The 20,223-nt window shown below is 42.7% G+C and overlaps 1 protein-coding gene across 1 annotated transcript; it reads right to left on the bottom strand.

Moving 5' to 3' along the window:
• Positions 1-9,090: 9,090 nt before the first annotated feature.
• LOC128595440 (histone H3.3A) lies at positions 9,091-20,143 on the bottom strand. The gene is made up of 4 exons (XM_053604063.1): positions 20,016-20,143; positions 18,364-18,514; positions 16,493-16,646; positions 9,091-9,736 (listed from the first exon to the last, which is right to left on the bottom strand). The coding sequence occupies exons 2-4, from the start codon at positions 18,489-18,491 to the stop codon at positions 9,608-9,610; spliced, it is 411 nt and encodes a 136-aa protein (XP_053460038.1). The 5' UTR covers positions 18,492-18,514; positions 20,016-20,143; the 3' UTR covers positions 9,091-9,607.
• Positions 20,144-20,223: the final 80 nt, after the last annotated feature.

Below are 20,223 nucleotides of genomic sequence, written 5' to 3'. Positions count from 1 at the left end.
CATTCTTTTTTTTTTTTTTTTTTTTTTTGTAGAGACAGTCTCACTGTACCATCCTCAGGTAGAGTGCCATGACGTCACACGGCTCACACAACCTCTAACTCTTGGGCTTACGCGATTCTCTTGCCTCAGCCTCCCAAGTAGCTGGGACTACAGGCACCTGCCACAATGCCTGGTTATTTTTTAGAGACAAGTCTCGCTCTGGCTCAGGCTGGTCTCGAACTTGTGAGCTCAAGCAATCCACCAGCCTCGGCCTCCCAGAGTGCTAGGATTACAGGTGTGAGCCACTGCACCCGGCCAGCCCCACTTTTTCTTGAATTCACTCTAATCAGGTTTTGTTCCATTTCACCAAAACTGTTCTCAGTAGGATCACCCTCCATGTTGTCAAATCCAACGGTCAGTTCTCAGACCTCACTCTACTTATTGGTATTTGACACAGTAGACCACTTGCTCTCTTCTTTAGAGCACTTTCTTCTGATTTCCACGTCACCACATGTCCAGCTTTTCTTCCTGTATGTTCATTTATTCTCAGTCCTCTTTGGAGTGCTCCTTCAATCCCTAAACTCTAAATGTTGACTGCCTCAGTCCTCTTAATTTCTGTCTACACTTATTCCCCTGGTAATCTCATCTGTTGTTGTTGTTTTGTTTTTTTGAGACAGAATCTCACTATGTCGTCCTCGGCAGAGTGCCGTGGCGTCACAGCTCACAGCAACCTCAAACTCTAGGGCTTAAGTGATTCTCTTGCCTCAGCCTCTGGAGTAGCTGGGACCACAGGTGCCCTTATCTAGCTTTAATTATCATATATTTGCTGACAACTTCTTCTTTTTTTTTTTTTTTTGTAGAGACAGAGTCTCACTGTACCGCCCTTGGTAGAGTGCCGTGGTGTCACACAGCTCACAGCAACCTCCAGCTCTTGGGCTTACGTGATTCTCTTGCCTCAGCCTCCCAAGCAGCTGGGACTACAGGCACCCGCCACAACACCCGGCTATTTTTTTATTGCAGTTTGGCCGGGGCTGGGTTTGAACCCGCCACCCTTGGCATATGGGGCCGGCACCCTACTCACAGAGCCACAGGCGCCGCCCCTTTGCTGACAACTTCTAAATGTATATCTGCAGCCCAAACCTCTTTCCTCACCCCCAGGTTCATAATCCAACAGTCTACTTGAGGATTCTGTTAATGAAAACATATAAAACATGATCATATGGGTACTCAAAGTTTACTTGAGATCTCCACTACAGAGTCTAATTTAGCATCTCAAACATGCTCCCTTCAGACTTCCCTGTCTCAAGAAGTAGCAACTTCTGGCTCGGTGCCTGTAGCTCAGTGGTTAGGGCGCCAGCCACATACACCGAAGCTGGCTAGTTCAAACCCGCCCTGGGCCTGCCAAACAAAGACAACTACAACCAAAAAATTGCTGGGCATTGTGGCGGGGGCCTGTGGTCCCAGCTACTTGGGAGGCTGAGGCAACTTCATTCTTGCAGATCCTCAGGTCAAAACTCTGGCCTCATTAACCCATTTTTCTCATTCCCACACCCATCAGCAAATCCTAGCCATCCTATTTTCTTTCTTTCTTTTTTTTTGCAGTTTATGGCCAGGGCTGGGTTTGAACCCACCACCTCTGGCATACGGGGCTGGCGGCCTACTCCTTTGAGCCACAGGCGCCGCCCTAGCCATCCTATTTTTGAAAAACATCCATGATGCCACTTTGCACTACTTCCACTGCTGCCACCCAAGTCTAAAGTGCTACATCATGTCACATTTAGGTGTCTGCAATAGCTTAATTTGTTTTTCTTCCTGCTGTATTCTTATTGCCCTATGTCTATTCTTCAAACAGCAGGTGGATTTATTTATTTATTTTTTTAGAGACAGAGTGTCACTTTATTGCCCTCGGTAGAGTGTTGAGGCGTCACAGCTCACAGCAACCTCCAACTCCTGGGCTTAGGTGATTCTCTTGCCTCAGCCTCCCGAGTAGCTGGGACTACAGGCGCCTGACACAATCAATGTCCAGCTATTTTTTTTGTTGCAGTTTGGCCGGGGCCAGGTTCGAACCTGCCAGCCTCGGTATATGGGGCCAGTGCCCTACCCACTGAGCCACAGGCACTGCCCAGCAGGTGGATTTATTTTGTTAAATCAAAAGTCAACCATTTTGGCCAGGCATGGTGGCTCATGCCTGTAATCCTAGCACTCTGGGAGGCTAAGACAGGAAGATTGTGAGCTCAGGAGTTTGAGACCAGCCTGAGCAAGAGACCCCATCTCTACTAAAAATAGAAAAACTAGCCCAGAGTGATAGTGGGCACCTGTAGTCCCAGCTACTTGGGAGGCTGAGGCAAGAGGATCACTTGAGCCCAGAAGTTTGAGGCTGCTGTGAGCTAAGCTGATGCCACATCACTCTACCTAGGGTAACAGAGTGAAACTCTGTCTCAAAAAAAAGAAAGAAAGAAAGAAAGTCAACCATTTTATCTTCAAACCTCTCCAGTCTTCCATCTCACTTAGCTTCGTGTCCTAACGCCCTGTGTGCGCTGGCTCCCCTCACATCTCTGATTTTCCCACTTCTCTGCTCACTTGCTCCACTGCAGTCATGCTCACCTCCCCGATGTTTCCGGAACACACCAGGCTGGCTGTCCCAATGGCATTCCAATGGGTCTTGAGTACTCTTCTCTCACATCCCTGTAGCTTGCTCTCTCATTTTCTTTAGGACTTGAAAGACCTATATAATGCCTCCTTTGCTACTCTAACTTCCAATACCCAACCCCCCACAACAAAACACTTCTTTATCCTCTTTGTTCTTTTTTCTCTTTAAGCATTTACCACTTATACTATGTAGACAGCCCCCAATTTATAATTACAATTTTTCAACGTTACAATGGTGTAAAAGTGACACACATTGAGTAGAAATCATACTTTGAGTACCCATAGTGTTTTTCACGTCCAGTATTCAATAAATTGCGAGATACTCAACACTTTTTTAAAAATTGGTTTTGTAACCAGGCACTTGTAAGCCCAGTTTCTTGGGAGGCTGAAGCGGAAGGATTGCTTGAGCCTAGTTGTTCACAGCTGTGGTGAGCCATGAGTATGCTATTACACAGCCGACAGAGCAAGACCTTGTGTTTATTACAGGATTTTGCTCAACTGTGGGCTAATAGAAGTTTTCTTTTCTTTTTTTTTTTTTTTTGAGACAGTCTCACTGTATTGCCCTAGGCTAGAGTAACTGTGACTTCAGCCCTAGCTTACAGCAACCCCAAACTCCTGGGTTCAAGTGATCCCCCTGCCTCAGCCTCACCAGTAGCTGGGACTATGGGCGCTGCCACAATACCCAGTTTTCTTTTTTTTAATTTTTATAAGAGACCGGGGGCTCAGAGCAGCACCTGTGATTCAGTGGGTTAGGGCACTGGCCCCATATACTGAGAGTGGTGGGTTCAAACCCAGCCCTGGCCAAACTGCAACAAAAAAATAGCTGGGTGTTGTGGCGGGCAAGAGAATCGCCTAAGCCCAAGAGCTAGAGGTTGCTTTTTGCTGTGACGCCACAGCACTCTACTGAGGGCGATAAAGTAAGACTGTCTCTACAAAAAAAAAAAAGAAGAGACGGGGGTCTCACTGTTGTTCAGGCTGAACTCCTGAGCTCAAGTAATTCACCCACCTTGGCTTCAAAGAATGCTAGGATTATAGGCATGAGCCACCCTGCCCAGCAGGCTAGGCTAAACTATGATATTTGGTAGGTGTGTTAAATGTATTGTTGACTCACAGTATTTTCAATTTAAGATGGGTTTATAATTATGGGTTGAGGAGCAACTTTTAGGGTTTCCCTCACTAGATGTAGTTCCACGAGGTTAGGAATTTTTTGTGTGTTCACTTCTGTGTTCCCACAACAATGCAAGGTACACAGAAGGTACTCCACAGAGAATGAATAAATGAGGTATAGGGGAATTGGGTGATTTGCCCTAGTTTACTCGGCTAATAGGGTGGCAGTTTGGCTCCAGAGTCTGAACTCTTCAGCTGTGACATTATACTTATTTATTTCCTAAGTAGGACTTTCCAACCAATGTTTAATAATAGTGGTCAGAAAAGAATTCATAATGACTGAAAATGCCTCTTACCTACGGTCTCACTGCTTACATTCTTTCTTTTTTTTTTTTTTTTGTAGAGACAGAGTCTCACTGTACCACCCTCGGGTAGAGTGCCGTGGCGTCACACGGCTCACAGCAACCTCTTAACTCTTGGGCTTACGCGATTCTCTTGCCTCAGCCTCCCGAGCAGCTGGGACTACAGGCGCCTGCCACAACGCCCGGCTATTTTTTGGTTGCAGTTTGGCCGGGGCTGGGTTTGAACCTGCCACCCTCGGCATATAGGGCTGGCGCCCTACTCACTGAGCCACAGGCGCCGCCCTGTTTACATTATTTCTAATTCCACCTGTAGGTCACTTTGAGGCCAATGCTCAAGACTGATAGTTATTCAGCAGGGTTCTTAAAGATTGGAAGTTTGAGATCAAGTTTTACTTGCAACTTTGCAAGGAACAATATGTTGGTTTACTTTATCAGAATTTTAGGTAGTTAAAAAAAAAAAAAGAACTTTAGACTCAGTGCCTGTGGCTCAAGTGGCTAAGGCACCAGCCACATACACCTGAGCTGGCGGGTTCAAATCCAGCCCAGGCCCTCCAAACAACGATGGCTGCAACCAAAAAATAGCTGGGCATTGTGGCAGGCACCTGTAAGTCCCAGCTACTTGGGAGGCAGAGGCAGGAGAATCACCTGAGCCCAGCAGTTGAAGGTTGCTATGAGATGTGATGCCACGGCACTCTACCCAGGGTGACAGCTTGAGGCTCCGTCTCAAAAAAAAAAAAAAAAAGAACTTTAGGTTGTTCAGCACTTGGTATTATGTTTCAGGCCATGTGTTTTTCCAACTATTTTTGTTTAATCCTCAACATAGCAAAGAGCCTTAATGATAAGACTTAAAGGCAAGCAAGAATATTCATTCATGTTAGCATTAATTCAACAGGTTTTATTCAGACTTACCAGCACTGTGACTGCAATGGAGATACGGTGAACCCCTTCCTATTCTTACAGTGTCAAATAAAAAAGTAAACCAATTAACAAGGTGATTTCAGATTTTGATAAGTAGTAAGGAAGTAAAGCTATGGAATGTGAAAGCGTGTGGGCAGAGGGAGAAAAGCCTGGTAAGACCAGAGCACATTAGGTTCTCATGAGCCAGTGAGAAGTTTAGATTTTATTCAGTAGGCAATGGAAGTCATTAAATATTTGTAAGTGGGGAAATAACCTGAAATAACATGTTTTAGAAGCATTTCTCTGGGCACTGTGTGGAGGACAGATGGGAGTTCAAAGTGGATGGATGCAGATACGAGAGTTCCAGGTGAGAGAAAACAGCAGCTTGCATGAGAATGTGGTAAATAGGGCTGCCAATGCATTTTTGAATGAAGACCCTAAAGGAATTAATGGAAGAAGTGAGGAAAGAGGTAGGAATTAAGAGTGCAGCTCACAACTGAGCAGGTTGTGAGCAGCACGGTTTTGATTGCACACAAGCTTTTTTTTTAAAATCTGTCCCCTCATTCCTAATTTGTCTCCTCCCATTTGTTTCTATTAATTCCAAGAATTTTTCTACAATCTGTGGCACAATTGTTTTTAAAAGATACTGAAGAGTGGGCGGCGCCTGTGGCTCAGTGAGTAGGGTGCCGGCCCCATATGCTGAGGGCGGCGGGTTCAAACCCAGCCCGGGCCAAAACTGCAACAACAACAACAAAAAAAAAAGATACTGAAGAGCATGGTCCTGGAATTGGCCTACCTGGGGATGAAGTTCAACTCCTCCACTTGCTGTGTAGTCTAGTAGAGGTTTTTTTACTTTAAAATAGGGTATATGGTAGTACCCATTTCACAGTATTGTTAAGAATTAAATTTTTCAAGTTAGGGCTTACCTTGGCATCCTCAGCATTCAGCAGGCACTTAATGTTAATCGCTAATTTGTGTTTATTCCTTGTTAAAGATTCTAGATTGTCAAGAAAAGCAAGAGGCAGAGCACTGTTCAAGCATTCTCTTACCCACTTATAATAAGCTAAAGATCTTTGCTCAAGAGGATATTTTCAAATTCCTTCCTAAAAATTCTGTTACGGTATATACCCTGGGTTTTCTTAGGACATTTGCCTAAAATTTTAATCTTACAATATAGTTTTCTAGAGTTTTTTAATCTATGAAGTTTTAGACTTTGTCAAACTTGTGTAGAATCTTGAGTTATTGTCTATTTCTTTAAGTTACTTTTACTATTCAAAAGCTGAAATTTGAGTGATTTCAGAGCCAGGAACACTTGTAATGCCAAACTGAGATGGATCAATTAAACCCAGGAGTCTGAGTTCTGCCTGGGCAATATAGCAAAATCCAGCAAAAATAAAAAAAGTGATTTCAGCTATAGCCTCTTCACATTTTGGGCCTGGGCCCAACTCCAACTCACTATGGGTAGGGTAGTCATACCGCCATTCCCAAGTATAATGGGGAAAATAGTCACTGAGCACTAACCCAGCAGATCAATGGGCTAGCAGCGCACACCCATACTTGAGTCAAAGACTAGTCCTGACCTCAAAACTACTACACATATTGGTCAGACCCCAGTCAGCTAGAATTGTCCTTCCAAATTCTTTATTTTTAGAGACAGTGTCTCACTTTATTGCCCCTGGTAGTGCACCCTGGTGTCACAGCTCACAGCAACCTCAAATTCCTGGGCTTAGGTGATTCTCTTGCCTCAGCCTCCTGAGTAGCTGGGACTACACTACAGGTGCCTGTCACAACGCCTGGCTTTTTTTTGTTGTTGCAGTTTGGCTGGAGCCGCGTTTGAACCCACCACCCTCGGTACATGGGGCCATCACCCTACTCACTGAGACAGAGGTGTCGCCCTGTCCTTCCAAATTCTATTGCATCTGTAAGTAGTACCAAGTTATCTACTTCACAGGAATGTATGTCAAATACTAACATACCATGGTATGGGACAAACATCTGTGTACATTATGTTGAACATTAAGCTCATCTTTTTTTTTTTTTTTTTGCAGTTTTTGGCCAGGGCTGGGTTGAACCCACCACCTCAGGTATATGGGGCCAGCACCCTACTCCTTGAGCCACAGGTGCCGCCCATACTACCTTTTTTCTAACAGGCTCTATTTTTTTTTTTTTTTTTTAAGACAGTCTCTCTATATTGCCCTTAGTAGAGTGCCGTGGTGTCACAGCTCACAGCAGCCTCAAACTCTTGGGCTTAAGTGATTCTCTTGCCTCAAGCCTCCCAAGTAGCTGGGACTATAGGCATCTACCACAACACCTGGCTATTTTTTGTTGTTGCAGTTGTCATTGTTTAGCTGGCCTGGGCCGGGTTTGAACTCGCCAGGCTGGGTGTATGTGGCTGGCGCAGTAACCTCTGTGCTATGGGCGCCAAGCCTTAATTGTACCAGTTTGATGGGCCAAGAAAATACTTTCAGTTCACTAAAACTTTTAGACCAAAATATAGGACTGATTCCAAGAACTTAAACAATGATACCTTCTGTTTCTACTGGTGTATTAATTGGGCCACGGATTCTAAAAGACAATGTAATTTCTTTCCCCCTTAAAAGTGTTTTTCAAGGGGGAGGGAAAGTGGTTTTGCTAAGTTCTCACCTAAAGGGCACAATGTAGGTATAAGGCACACCTCCTCAGTGAAGGGCTGAACCACCTGCACTTTACATAACAGAAGCAAACAATGTAATCTAATCATAAGAGCCATTATATTAATTTGAAATTTAAAACATTAAAAGTTTTTCAACAGACCTACCATTTGTCCCTCGGCACTGGGGAAACTAGACTGAACAAAGGAAACATTCAGCAACTGCTTTACTAGCTTTTAGAACTGGTATTGACAAAATATTACACAAATTACCAATGCTTGCCAGCACAGGCGTATGTGCAAAGGATCACACTAAAACCCTGGATGCCTTGTTAAAGAATCAGAATCAGGCTCTTAGCCTACTGATTAACACATTTACAAGTCCAGGGCAAAGTGCAGTTTCAATATATTAGGGATGTTACAGGTTTTTTTTTTTTCTTTTAAGACAAAGTCTCAAGCTGTTGCCCTAGGCACTGTGTTCTGGCATCAGAGCTCACAGCAACCCCAAACTTTTGGGCTCAAGAGATCCTCTTGCCTGTTTTTTTTTTTTTTTCCTCCCATTTTTAGTACAGACAGGGGTCTTGCTTTTTGCTCAGGCTGGTCTTGAACCCATAAGCTCAAGCTATCCACTTGCCTTGGCCTCCTGGGGTGCTAGGATTACAGGCATGAGCCACCATGCCCGGCTATGTTACAGGTCTTAAAATGTTCACTAGTCTCATTTCACATTAATCATTCCAATGGCAAGGGATAGAGGGATAAGAACCATAAATGCTTAAATAACCTCAGGGTTAACAAATACACAGCACCTTAAAATAGCCAGATCTCAACTGCAGTTACTCTTGCGCTTAAGTTTTCATTGGTTACCATTAAACATTTAAAGGTGAATCTACTTATACAGGTTCTACCAAGTATTTCTCTAAGCAACTGTGTTGACTGGGTTTAAAAATTACTGGTTTAGGCTGGGTGCCAGCCACGAACACCAAAGCTGGCAGGTTCGAATCCAGCCTGGGCCTGCCAATGACAACTACAACCAAAACATAGCCAGAGACTGTGGCGGGCACCTGTAGTCCCAGCTACTTGGGAGGCTGAGGCAAGAGAAATGCTTAAGACTGGGAGTTTGAGGTTGCTGCGAGCTGTGACACCACCACACTCTACCCAGGGCAACAGCTTGAGAGTGTCTCAAAAAAATTATTGGTTTAGAACACAACATATCCAAAGAGTTAACATCATATGGTTTTGGTAAAGAGATTGACTGACAATAAATAATTGGAAGGACATAAAGCCAGTACCCTTGTTACCTTTCCATACCAACCTTATACTTTCTCCATCTCAACTGTCTTTTGTTTTATCCCCCTCTCCTATTCTCTCAATTGTCTTATGTCCCAGATGTAAGGTGACAAGAACGTGATATTAAAATGAGTATGAATTATATGAGTAAGGTTGATAATAAAGACCAAAAGCAGGTACAGTTTAATGTATTTTAATAGCAAACTTACAGGAACAGCACAGAAGACAGACAACATTAAAAACATGTACTTGCATGTAGGACAACTCAGTTAGAAAAGTATAGTGAATGGATGGAATCTACTGTATGATAAAAATGCTACAAACACCATTTAGTTGCCGTCAATAAGAAATTTACTTGTTTTAAAAAAATCCAAATGCTGGCATTGTCCAGAAAAATTTAACAGATTTATAATTGTTATAAAGTTGAACTGCTGAAACTTGTTCACTGAAACATTTTGACTTGCATTAATGCTGCACATCTCCGCATTTTATATTAAAAATTCACACACAAATGAAAATGGAAAAACTGCCAATACCTGATTTCTGTCCCCTATTTTTCCAGTCGCAATCATATACTTAAGTATCTTTTGACCCCATGGGGAAAAAAAAAATCTAACGTTCAGAACTACCAATAACAGGAAGAAGAGAATTTTTTTTTTTTTTTTATAATGAAATGTTTTCCCATCATAGTGGACTCTTAAGCACGTTCTCCACGTATGCGGCGTGCTAGCTGGATGTCTTTTGGCATAATTGTTACACGTTTGGCATGGATAGCACACAGGTTGGTGTCTTCAAAAAGGCCAACCAGATAGGCCTCACTTGCCTCCTGCAACAATAATGAAGAGGACAAAAAAAAAAAATCAACAGTGTTACTCAGAACAGTAAACATACACCTATATGAATTAAAACAGTGAAGTTTTTGAGCCCTTTAAAAACCTACCGTGTAAGATGTTTACTATTTTATTACCAAACATTACATTTTAAAACCTATAGAACCACAGTTACCTACTCAGCAGTAGCTTGTGAAGTCAACTCAACTCTGTAAATCTTTTTTTTTTTTGCAGTTTTTGGTCGAGGCTGGGTTTGAACCCGCCACCTCCGGCATATGGGGCCAGCACTCTACTCCTTTGAGCCAGAGGTGCTGCCCTCAACTCTGTAAATCTTATCAAAATACTTTTTTTTTTTGGAGACAGCATTTCACTTTGTCGTCCTTGGTAACGTGACATCCCAGCTCACAGCAACGTCAAAGTCTTGGACTCAAGTGACTTCTCTTGCTTCAGTGTCCCTAGTAGCTGGGACTACAGGCGCCCGACACAACACCTGACTATTTTTAGAGACAGGGTCTCACTCTGGCTCAGGCTGGTCTTGAACCTTGAACTCAGGAGCTTAGGCAATCCACCTGCCTCAGCCTCCTCCAGTGCTAGGATTACAGGGATGAGCCACTGCGCCTGGCCCAAATTACTTTACTGCTAGGAAAATGTTAATTTTTCTGTTAATATGATTTCTAACAAACTGAAATGCCTTGAATAAAGCAAGAAATCCAACTTAAGTGCCAACATTCTTATTCCTACAGATGAAAGGAATCATACTCAATCCAAATATTCCATCTCAGGCCAGCCCTCCCCCCCTTTAAATCCCACTCACCCTCCATCATCTGAACCTTGTCTTGCCAAGTAATGTAATATTACATTAATATTGTAATATTGTAATGTAATGTGCAATCAGTTTCCAGATGGTCCCCATCTACCTACCCTTTTACATTTCAGTTTTATCACACGAGTACTTATAGGTCCCAGAACACACCACAAATTAGTCCCTTATTTATACATTTTGATCTAATATGCCTTAGAGAAGTGCCAATGCCCCCCACTAAACACCTTCCACAATCTGGCATCTGTTGACCCCTAGTACTAATATTAAACACCTTGCCACAATCTGGCATCTGTTGACCCCTCTGTTTTTTCCTATTTGACTCTAAGATCCTCTTAAGGCATCTTCTCAACTCTACATTGAGTTCTCAAACATTCAAAACTGAACCATTCAAAAACTGTTAGCTCGATGAATCAATCACTGAGACTTGGCACGTGAAAAGGGGGCAGTTTCACTAAAACCTTACTCATACTTGTCACAGCTGTCTGAAAAGGTAACAAATCTTTTAGTCCAAGTAAAACACCTGCTTATTCTGCAAAGAAATTACCACTTTGTTTTAATAGCCATCAACCCAACTGTTTTGGATTTAAAGCATTAAGGAAGCAGTTATCTTTCTTCAAAAAGTTACCTAAATATAGAGAGAAAAATGATTTTTATAGTTGCCTTTACCATAATAAAAAGGATTAACATGGCAACTAATTCAAGTGGTTTACAGGCAGTTCTCGAGTTACAAACATCTAACCTGCATACAACTCACACTTATAAAGGGAGGCTATTATAGCCAGTTAAGTAAATGTATCTGCTCCAACTTACAAATTCAACTTAAGAACAAAACTATAGAACTGGGGCAATGCCTGTGGCTCAAAGGAGTGGGCGCCAGCCCCATATGCTTCAGAGGTGGCGGGTTCAAACCCAGCCCTGGCCAAAACTGCAAAAAAACAAAAACAAGAACCTATAGAACCTAACTTGTCTATAACCCAGGGACTGCCTATACATTATTTCATTTTATGGGAAAAAAATTACATTCACATTTATACCTTCATCCCTTTTTTAGCCTTATCACTACTCTCCCATGTGTCTTTTTCTACCACTTATTATCAAGAACTGAATCTTATATACCTACTCTTTAAGGCTTCGCTCAAGACTATTATCATGAAGGAGAAAGCAAACACTCCAACTTGCTCCTGTTCCCAGTGTTGATAACCTTGAACTCCTAATTCCTAACTCACACTGAATGACTTTGTATCTCAGCTATCTTTTAATGCCTTTAAATTACTTAATAGAAATCTTTTTTTTTTGGTAGAGACAGAGTCTCACTCTATCACCCTCGGTAGAGTGCCATGGCGTCACACAGCTCACAGAAACCTCCCAACTCCTGGGCCTAGGTGATTCTCTTGCCTCAGCCTCCTGAGTAGCTGGGACTACAGACACCCGCCACAACGCCTGGCTATTTTTTTGTTGCAGCTTGGCCGGGGCCGGGTTCAAACCCACCACCCTCAGTATATGGGGCCGGCGCCCTACCCAGTGAGCCACAGGCGCCGCCGTAGAAATCTCATTTTATACTTACAGCACCTTCCCTTCAAGTTGATGTTTGCTAGTTTTTATATCTAACCCTAATTTACAAGTTTCTATTTTATGCAAAGAGCCCCTCATATCTTACCTATTTCAAAGGTATTAAAAGCAAAAGTCCTTAATATTTAGGAATTCACTCTTGAGATACTTAAGTGGGTAGAAAGTCAAGAGAACTGGCATATTTTAGCCTCCTCTTTGGGATTCACATATCAGATAATAAAACTGATGTTTCTCAGTAAGTTCAATTTTGTTTAATATAGTATCTCAGAATTATGCAAATCTATAATGCTTTGGTGAAACACAGCATTTCAAGCAGCAATGTGGACAAATGGCTGAGACCATTTAGAGTGGTATCTCTTGACTTACCTGGAACTACTCAGATGCAGCATGTGTCAGCTGGGGATCTCACTACTTAGAACTTGGCTATTTTGTCTCATCACCTCTGGAAAAACCCACCCAGAGGAGGGTTTGACCATGACCCATACATTTTCAATTTTATTACTAGTATCTCAAAGTCCCTTAAACATTAAGGTTGGAATGAAAATTAAAGATTCCCACATAAATTATGACCCAATGAATATAATTAATCTCAAGATCATGCGAGAAGAAAAAAAATCTTACAGGCAGCGCCTGTGGCTCAAAGGGGAAGGGCACTGGTCCCATATACTGGAGGTGGTGGGTTCAAACCCAGCCCTGGCCAAAAACCGCAAAAAAAAAATAAAAAAATAAAAATTAAATAAATAAATAAATCTTACGAACTAGGGGAAAATGTAACTTAGAGCACTGAGTATATTCAATGTCCAGCTCTTCCACTATCTCAAAACACCACTGCCCATTTAAAATTTTTATTTTTTTAAGAGAGAGGTCTTGGGGCTCGCTAGGCACAGTGGTTACAGCGACAGCCACACACACCGTAGCTGGCAGGTTTGAACCCATCCTGGACCAGCTAAACAACAACAACAAAAATAGCCAGGCGTTGTGGCGGGCACTTGCAGTCCCAGCTACTTGGGAAGCTGAGGCAAGAGAATCGCTTAAGCCCAGGAGTTTGAGGTTGCTGTGAGCTATAACCCCACAGCACTCTACCGAGGGCAATACCTTGAGATTCTGTCTCAAAAACCACCACCACAACAAAAAAACACAGACAGGTCTCAAGCACCTGTAGCTCAGTCAGTGGTCCGGGCACCAGCCACAAGCTATGGGGCTGGTGGGTGTGAATTCTGACTGGGCCTGCTAAACAAAAAATAGCCAGGCATTGTGGTGGGTGCCTGTAGTCCCAGGTACTAAGGGGGCTGAGCCCAAGAGCTTGAGGTTGCTGTGAGCTGTGACACCATAGCACTCTACCAAGGGTGACAAAGTAAGACTCTGTCTCAATGGGAAGAAAAAAAAAAAAAAGGACAGGTTTATGTTGCTTAGCTGTGTCTGAGTAGATGGGACTATAGGGGTGGATCACCACACCTAGCTCTACCATCCATTTTTCAATGAATATTCAAGTTTGAACTCATACATTAAAGGCAAAATCTAAATTTTAAGCTAGTCAGTTTTTGATTATCTACAGCAAACTCAGATTAACTTCTACCAATTGTATTGGACTATCTCTTATCCTTTAGTTATAAATTGTGTAATTTTTTTTTTTTTTTTTTGGAGACAGAGTCTCACTATGCCACCTTCAGCTCACTGCAACCTCAAACTCTTGGGCTTAAGGGATTCTCTTGCCTCAGCCTCCCAGTGGCTGAGACTACAAGTGCCCGCCACAATGCCCACCTGTTTGTTACTGTTGTCATTATTGTTTAGCAGGCCCTGGCCAGGTTCAAACCCACCAGCCCCGACACACGTGGCTGGCACCCTAACCACTGAGAAAGGGCGCTGAGCCAAATTGTGTAATTTTAAAGGCAAAAACAATTCAACTGCTATCTTCTATTACCCTTCTCCCCCTCCTTTTTAAGAGGCAGGGTATTGCTCTGACACCCACGCTGGAAGGTATGGCATACTCATAGCTCATGGTAATCTTCAATTCCTGGATTCAAGGGATCCTTCTGCTTTTGTCTCTAGAGTAGCTAATTCTACCAAGTGCGTGCCAATGCCTAGTTAAAAGAAATACCTTTTTTTTTTTGGTGGAGATGGTGTCTCACTATGTTGCCTAGGCTGGTCTAGAACAAACTCCTGGCCTCAAATGATTCTCCTGCCTCAGCCTCTCAAAGTGATAGGATTACACTGGGCCCAGCCTATGACCCTATTTCCACTAGCAAATTCTTTTTAATCTTTAAGAGAATACATAATGCATAATCTTTAGAGTATGCATAAAATAGCAAATAAAAAGCAAAACCCCTCTTTAACAAAGATCATGCTTTCCAGTAAGTTATCTAATGCTATGAGAACTACAGCCAGCAGAGGCGAACACTTTGCTCAAAGCCTAATGACAAATAACTTAAAAATAACAACAGCAGTTAAGTAAATGTTTGTGAGTGATAAATTTTTTTAAAAGGTTAAGTCTTTTACCCAGACGGTTTAGTGATTTTTCAATTTACAAGGGTATCACTATTTAATAGTTTACATTTAAACTATTAAAATGGTGGAGTTTCAAGTACAGCATTGTGTTCTTTAAGGAGAGTCCTGCTAATTAACTAGAAAACAAAATTAGCAGATTTGTATCAGTAGCACTTGGGAATCTTTGTAGTATTTCTGTATTAGTAATGAAATGAAAACTGAAGATAATTATTAAAGCAGAAAATAAAGTTGTAAGTAATAGCATGGAAAGATTTTAGCACCTGTAATTTCAATAATTTTAACTCACTGAGAATTTAATGGATGTCTACTCCTAGAATTCACCAATCAAATGAAGTTTAGACTAACCATAGAAACAGCTTGACCAATTATGTTTCAGGATAGAATCCACCTATCAAATCTTTCTCACAAATAAAGCAAAAGCCTGGCACAGCAACAGCCGCTTTGAAAATCTTCCAATGAAGTGTGTGTAGATTCTAACTCCCCTCTTGAAGAGATTCTGATTCAGGTCTGTAATAGTGCTTAACAACCTGCATTTCTAACCACCCCCAACCCTACGCTTCTGATGGAGATGGTGGTCTTACTATATTTTGAGATACTTGGATCTAAAGAATCCAACCACACAATATAAAAAAAGCCACTTATGCAATTGATGTTAATCACATATATGCGTCTTGTGGGAATTTCAAGTTTTATCTTGGCAACAACCACAAACATTTCAAATACAAAGACATCTCTTAGAACCATTATTTCTCAAAGTCCTAACACACTAGAGATTAACTACATGCCTCATTTAAAAGGAAATTCTTCATCCCTTTGAGCAACCACAAGTCTTCAAATTCTTTTTTCTTTTTAAGAGACAAAGAGTCTCACTTTGTTGCCCTCAGTAGAGTGAGGGCATAGCAACCTCCAGCTCTTGGGCTTAGGAAATTCTCTTGCCTCTCAGCCTCCTCAAGTAGCTGGGACTACAGGCACCGGCCACAGCACCTGGCTATTTTTTTTTTTGCAGTTTCTGGCCGGGTCTGGATTTGAACCCCTAACGCCTTTGAGCCACAGGCGCCACCACCGCCCCGCTACGTTTTGTTGCAGTTTGGCCAGGGACAGGTTCGAACCTACCACCCTTGGTATTTGGGGCCAGCGTCCTGCCCATTGAGCCACAGGCACCGCCAAGTCTTCAAATTCTTGTCCCTTTACATGTCCAGCATCATCCTCAAGGACCTTTCCACCCTATTTTGTCAATCCACTCCTAACCACAACCCACTGCCCCTTTCACCTTAGTAAATAATTCTTTAATGATGCCTACTCCTATCCTAGATATTAAGCTCTCTTCACCTGTATCTGCCTTTTCAGGTCCAGGACATTCAAAACATACCTTTTATTCTCATCAGTGCTATTTAGAACTGACTACAAATATAGACCTCTTGTCCTATCTTCTTAATGTCCTGCAGCATCCATAAACCAAACCACAAGGTTTTCTTTACACACCGGTTTTTAACACATGCTTAAAATGTTGTAATAGTACGTACACTAGGCTTTGAACCCGCCTTTTTTTTTTTTTGGCCGGGGCTAGGTTTGAACCCGCCACCTCCGGCATATGGGACCAGCGCCCTACTCCTTGGGCCACAGGCGCTGCCCTGTACACTAGGCTTTGGAACGAATAGGTTCAAATTATGATTCTGCCCTTATCTGTGTAAGACCCTGAGTAACTTTACCTTTCTGAAGTCTCTTTAGTGAGACTATGATATAAACTACCTTATAGGCTTGTGATGACTAAAGTATACAAGCATACATGACTTAGAATTGTTCTTGGTAAAGAGCAGAAACACAAACTCTCAGTCTTCCCCATCTGCCATTTTACCTGCAAAGCACCAATAGCTGCGCTCTGGAAGCGCAGATCTGTCTTAAAGTCCTGAGCAATTTCTCGCACCAGACGCTGGAAAGGAAGTTTGCGAATCAGAAGTTCAGTGGACTTCTGATAACGTCTTATTTCACGTAGTGCCACAGTACCAGGCCTTTAAAAAAAATTAAAGAAACTTATTAAATACACACAAAAGGATAAGTGGTCAGCTTTAAAGAAATGCAGTAATTAAAAAAAAAATCCACCTACTCTTCAGTTTCAGTATTAAATTTCATGGATCAATTTATTTATTTATTTTTTTTTTGGCCAGGGCTGGGTTTGAACCCACCACCTCCAGCATATGGGACTGGCGCCCTACTCCTTGAGCCACAGGCGCCACCCCATGGATCAATTTATAAAGTGAACATTCAAGTCTAGTAAGAGTAACAACATACCTTTTAAAGCAAAAAGAATGAAATTAGGTTCTTAGCAAGAAGTTAACAAAGCCCTATTTTTAAACTTGTACATACATACACATATAAAAATGCAACTTCTGTTAAGAATTACAACCACTAATAAAGAAGTTGACTCTTCTCAATATAGCACTGTTTTCCTTCTTCTCGCCTACACCCTCAATTTTTAATAGCTCTTAAAGACCAACACAATTCTAAGAGCTTCATTAAAAAATATCCTTGTGGCATTTAAGTTCAATTTCCCAGAATACTTTTACTGGTTGACGACTGTTCATCCCTCATGAATTATTAAATTTGAAATTTACCTCTAATTTTTAATTACAAAGAGGTAGCCATGGCCAACACTTGGAGAATATTTTGTAAAATTCTGTAATGAGTATTTTGTAAATAAAGGTATATTTTGCCACAATTTCCATTTTCCCTATGCATCGTGACCTTATGGGCAAATTTTGGGACACGCAGTATTTCTTCCACTGCATGGGCTTTTATTTTAGGTTAATTGTAAAATCTGCACAGGCTAAGTATGGACAACTTCTGCCCTCTAATGGCAGATTCTCTTAACACTGCTCAGGTAGTTCAAAATCAAGAGGAAATTCAGATGGAAACAACCCAAATAAAAGCAATGGGAACTCTACTGAAACAAAACGCCCAGTTTTTATTATTTGTTTTTACCAAAAGCTAGGAATGACATCCTCAAAAATGTATTTTAAAAATAACACTTTCCCCGTTTTTGTTTTTTTTTGAGACAGAGTCTCACTATGTTGCCCTTGGTAGAGTGCAGTGGTGTGACAGCTCACAGCAACCTCAAAATCTTGCGCTTAAGCCAGTGGTTCTTCACCTGTGGGTCGCGACCCACAGGAACTGTAAAAGGGCCCTGGCATTATGAAGGTTGAGAAGCGCTGGCTTAAAAGACTGTCTTGCCTAGCCTCTCAAGTAGCTGGACAACAGGCGCCCGCCACAACGTCCGGCTGTTTTTTTGTTGCCATTGTCGTTGTTTAGCAGGCCCGGGCTGGGTTCGAACCGGCCAGTCCTGGTGTATGTGCTGGCGCCCTAACCTCTGAGCCACGGGCGCGGAGTTACACGTCGCTATTTAAAAAAATTACTAACTTAACAGCAAACCAAAGCGTCAGTCTATTCCCATCAACATCATCAGTGATAAATTAGGTCTCCATAGGCTTCTGGGTCAGATTATGTCTTCAAAACTAAATTGTACACGTAAATAAATGCAAATATATATATTTTTCAAACAGCAGTAAATACTCAAAAGGATAAAAAAGTTTTCCTAAAGTAAAAAGTTTTCTTGTTATCCATCTTTTTGCTAAAAAAAAAAAAAAAAAAAAATTCTATCCATCTTTTTGCTAAATAATATGGCTACTACAGGAAATTTTGTCCCATTTTCTCCCTTTTCTGTTTTAGTACCTGTAGCGATGAGGTTTCTTCACCCCTCCAGTAGAGGGCGCACTCTTGCGAGCGGCTTTTGTAGCCAGTTGCTTCCTGGGTGCTTTACCACCGGTGGATTTGCGGGCAGTCTGCTTTGTACGAGCCATGGTATAAAGACCTCCTTACTTACCTACCAGCATTAAAAAACCAGAAATCACCATATGCAACTATAAAACATACAAGTTTTTTCCTGCCACTATCACTCCTTCCTCAAATTTGAAAATTTTGGTCAGTATAAAAAAATAGTATCCGTATCGTTACATAATTTGAAAGGGTGCACATTACGTCTACCACCCAAATATGACTTCTTCAAACAAACTACAATACTAGAAAACTGATAGCATCAATGTCAATCATTTCCCAAAATGCCAATTGTGAACAAAAAACGGGAAAACATAAAGACCGCTGAACAGTCTTTTGAACCAATTTCTTTAAAGCAGAAATCATAAATGTCTGTAAAACATTCAATCCACAAACAAATAGAAAGAACTAAGCCACAAACCATAGAAAGACCGAGTCAAATTACAGCAAAAAAGATTTTAACCTCCCCACCCGTGTCTGGCAGTTGATGGACTGCTGTAAATATCTAAAAACATTCCTGGTTTTATATTGTTAACAGTTCGATTGACAAAAACACATCTCGAAAAATGAGAGGAACAGCTACCACCACCGAGCATTCTACAAAACGTCCTAGCGTCCAGGCTTCGCAATGAAATAAAAAGTGCCCCACACCCAGGCTTTAATTATAATTAACGCACGACATCCGCCGACCGGTCCACTCCAAGTACCACATAAACTTTTGGTTTTGCCTCCTTCGGGTCCCTGGGCACAGAGTCCCCCAACCAGCCCGCCTCGCTCCCAGCGCCTCGCACAGGCACCAACTCGGCTCCCAGACCAGAACAAAATGGAAACAATCGCAAAACGTATCTGATTCCCTTCCAAAGAGACAAAACACCAAATCGCTGGAAAATACCCCGACCCCCTGCCACGTGCCGCCCTCCAAAATGCAAAAGTTTTTTTTGCATTTCAGATGCATCAAGTTTCCACTTCTCCAAAAAAGGAAAAAAAATGTCCCTCTTTAAAATTTTTTTCCTCCTGTTTTGAAATGGGGAAGAAAGAAACGAGGGAAAAAATATGGTCGGTTACCAGAGAAGAGACAAGATGGTGAAGCTTAGCAACAACTGTGGGGAGGCAGCAAAAAGCGAGTTACCCCAGGCTGGGAAGAGGCGGCGATTTCCACCCCTTTCCCGCCCGAAAACTGGGGGCCGGGACCCGGGGGCGGTAGTTAAGAGGCCTGCGCGGGTCCTGGTGAAGGTTTGAGGTCCGGGGAAGGGGCGGCAGGCCGGATTTCACCGAAGAAAGAGGAGCCAGGCGCGCAGGGAGAAGAAGGGAGAGCAGGCTCCGCGCCGCGGCGGTAGCTGCTGTTGGGCTAAGGCAGCGAGAAATGTGGGAGCCGCCGCCGCCGCCTGAGAGAGAAGGGAAACTCGCTCCTGACTCCCATTTCTAGGCCAAAAAGTTTGTGGGGTATGCCAGAGGGGCCGTGGGTGCCCTCCCGGTACCGCCGGGGCCCGGTTTCGGCTGACGACAGGCGGTGCTCGGTTTCAGGGAAGCGGGCAGACGGGGAAACTTACCCCCCTTCTCCTTCGGCTGGAGCTCGGCGAGCTAGAGGCGGCACTGGCGTTAGACAGCGACGGCGGCGCGGCGGCGGCTGCGAACACAATTGAAAGATGGCTGACACCGAGGCTATCCCCCAACACACGCCGCCCCGCCCCCGCGCCGCGCGCCAACCAATCACAAACAATGGAGGGAAGGCTCGGCCCCGCCTCTGCACCCCCGCTC

Source organism: Nycticebus coucang, chromosome 10 (assembly GCF_027406575.1).
Source record: "Nycticebus coucang isolate mNycCou1 chromosome 10, mNycCou1.pri, whole genome shotgun sequence".
Lineage (NCBI taxonomy): Eukaryota > Metazoa > Chordata > Mammalia > Primates > Lorisidae > Nycticebus > Nycticebus coucang.
Note: the sequence above shows the minus strand (reverse complement) of the source record. Positions and strands in the feature narration are given on the sequence as shown.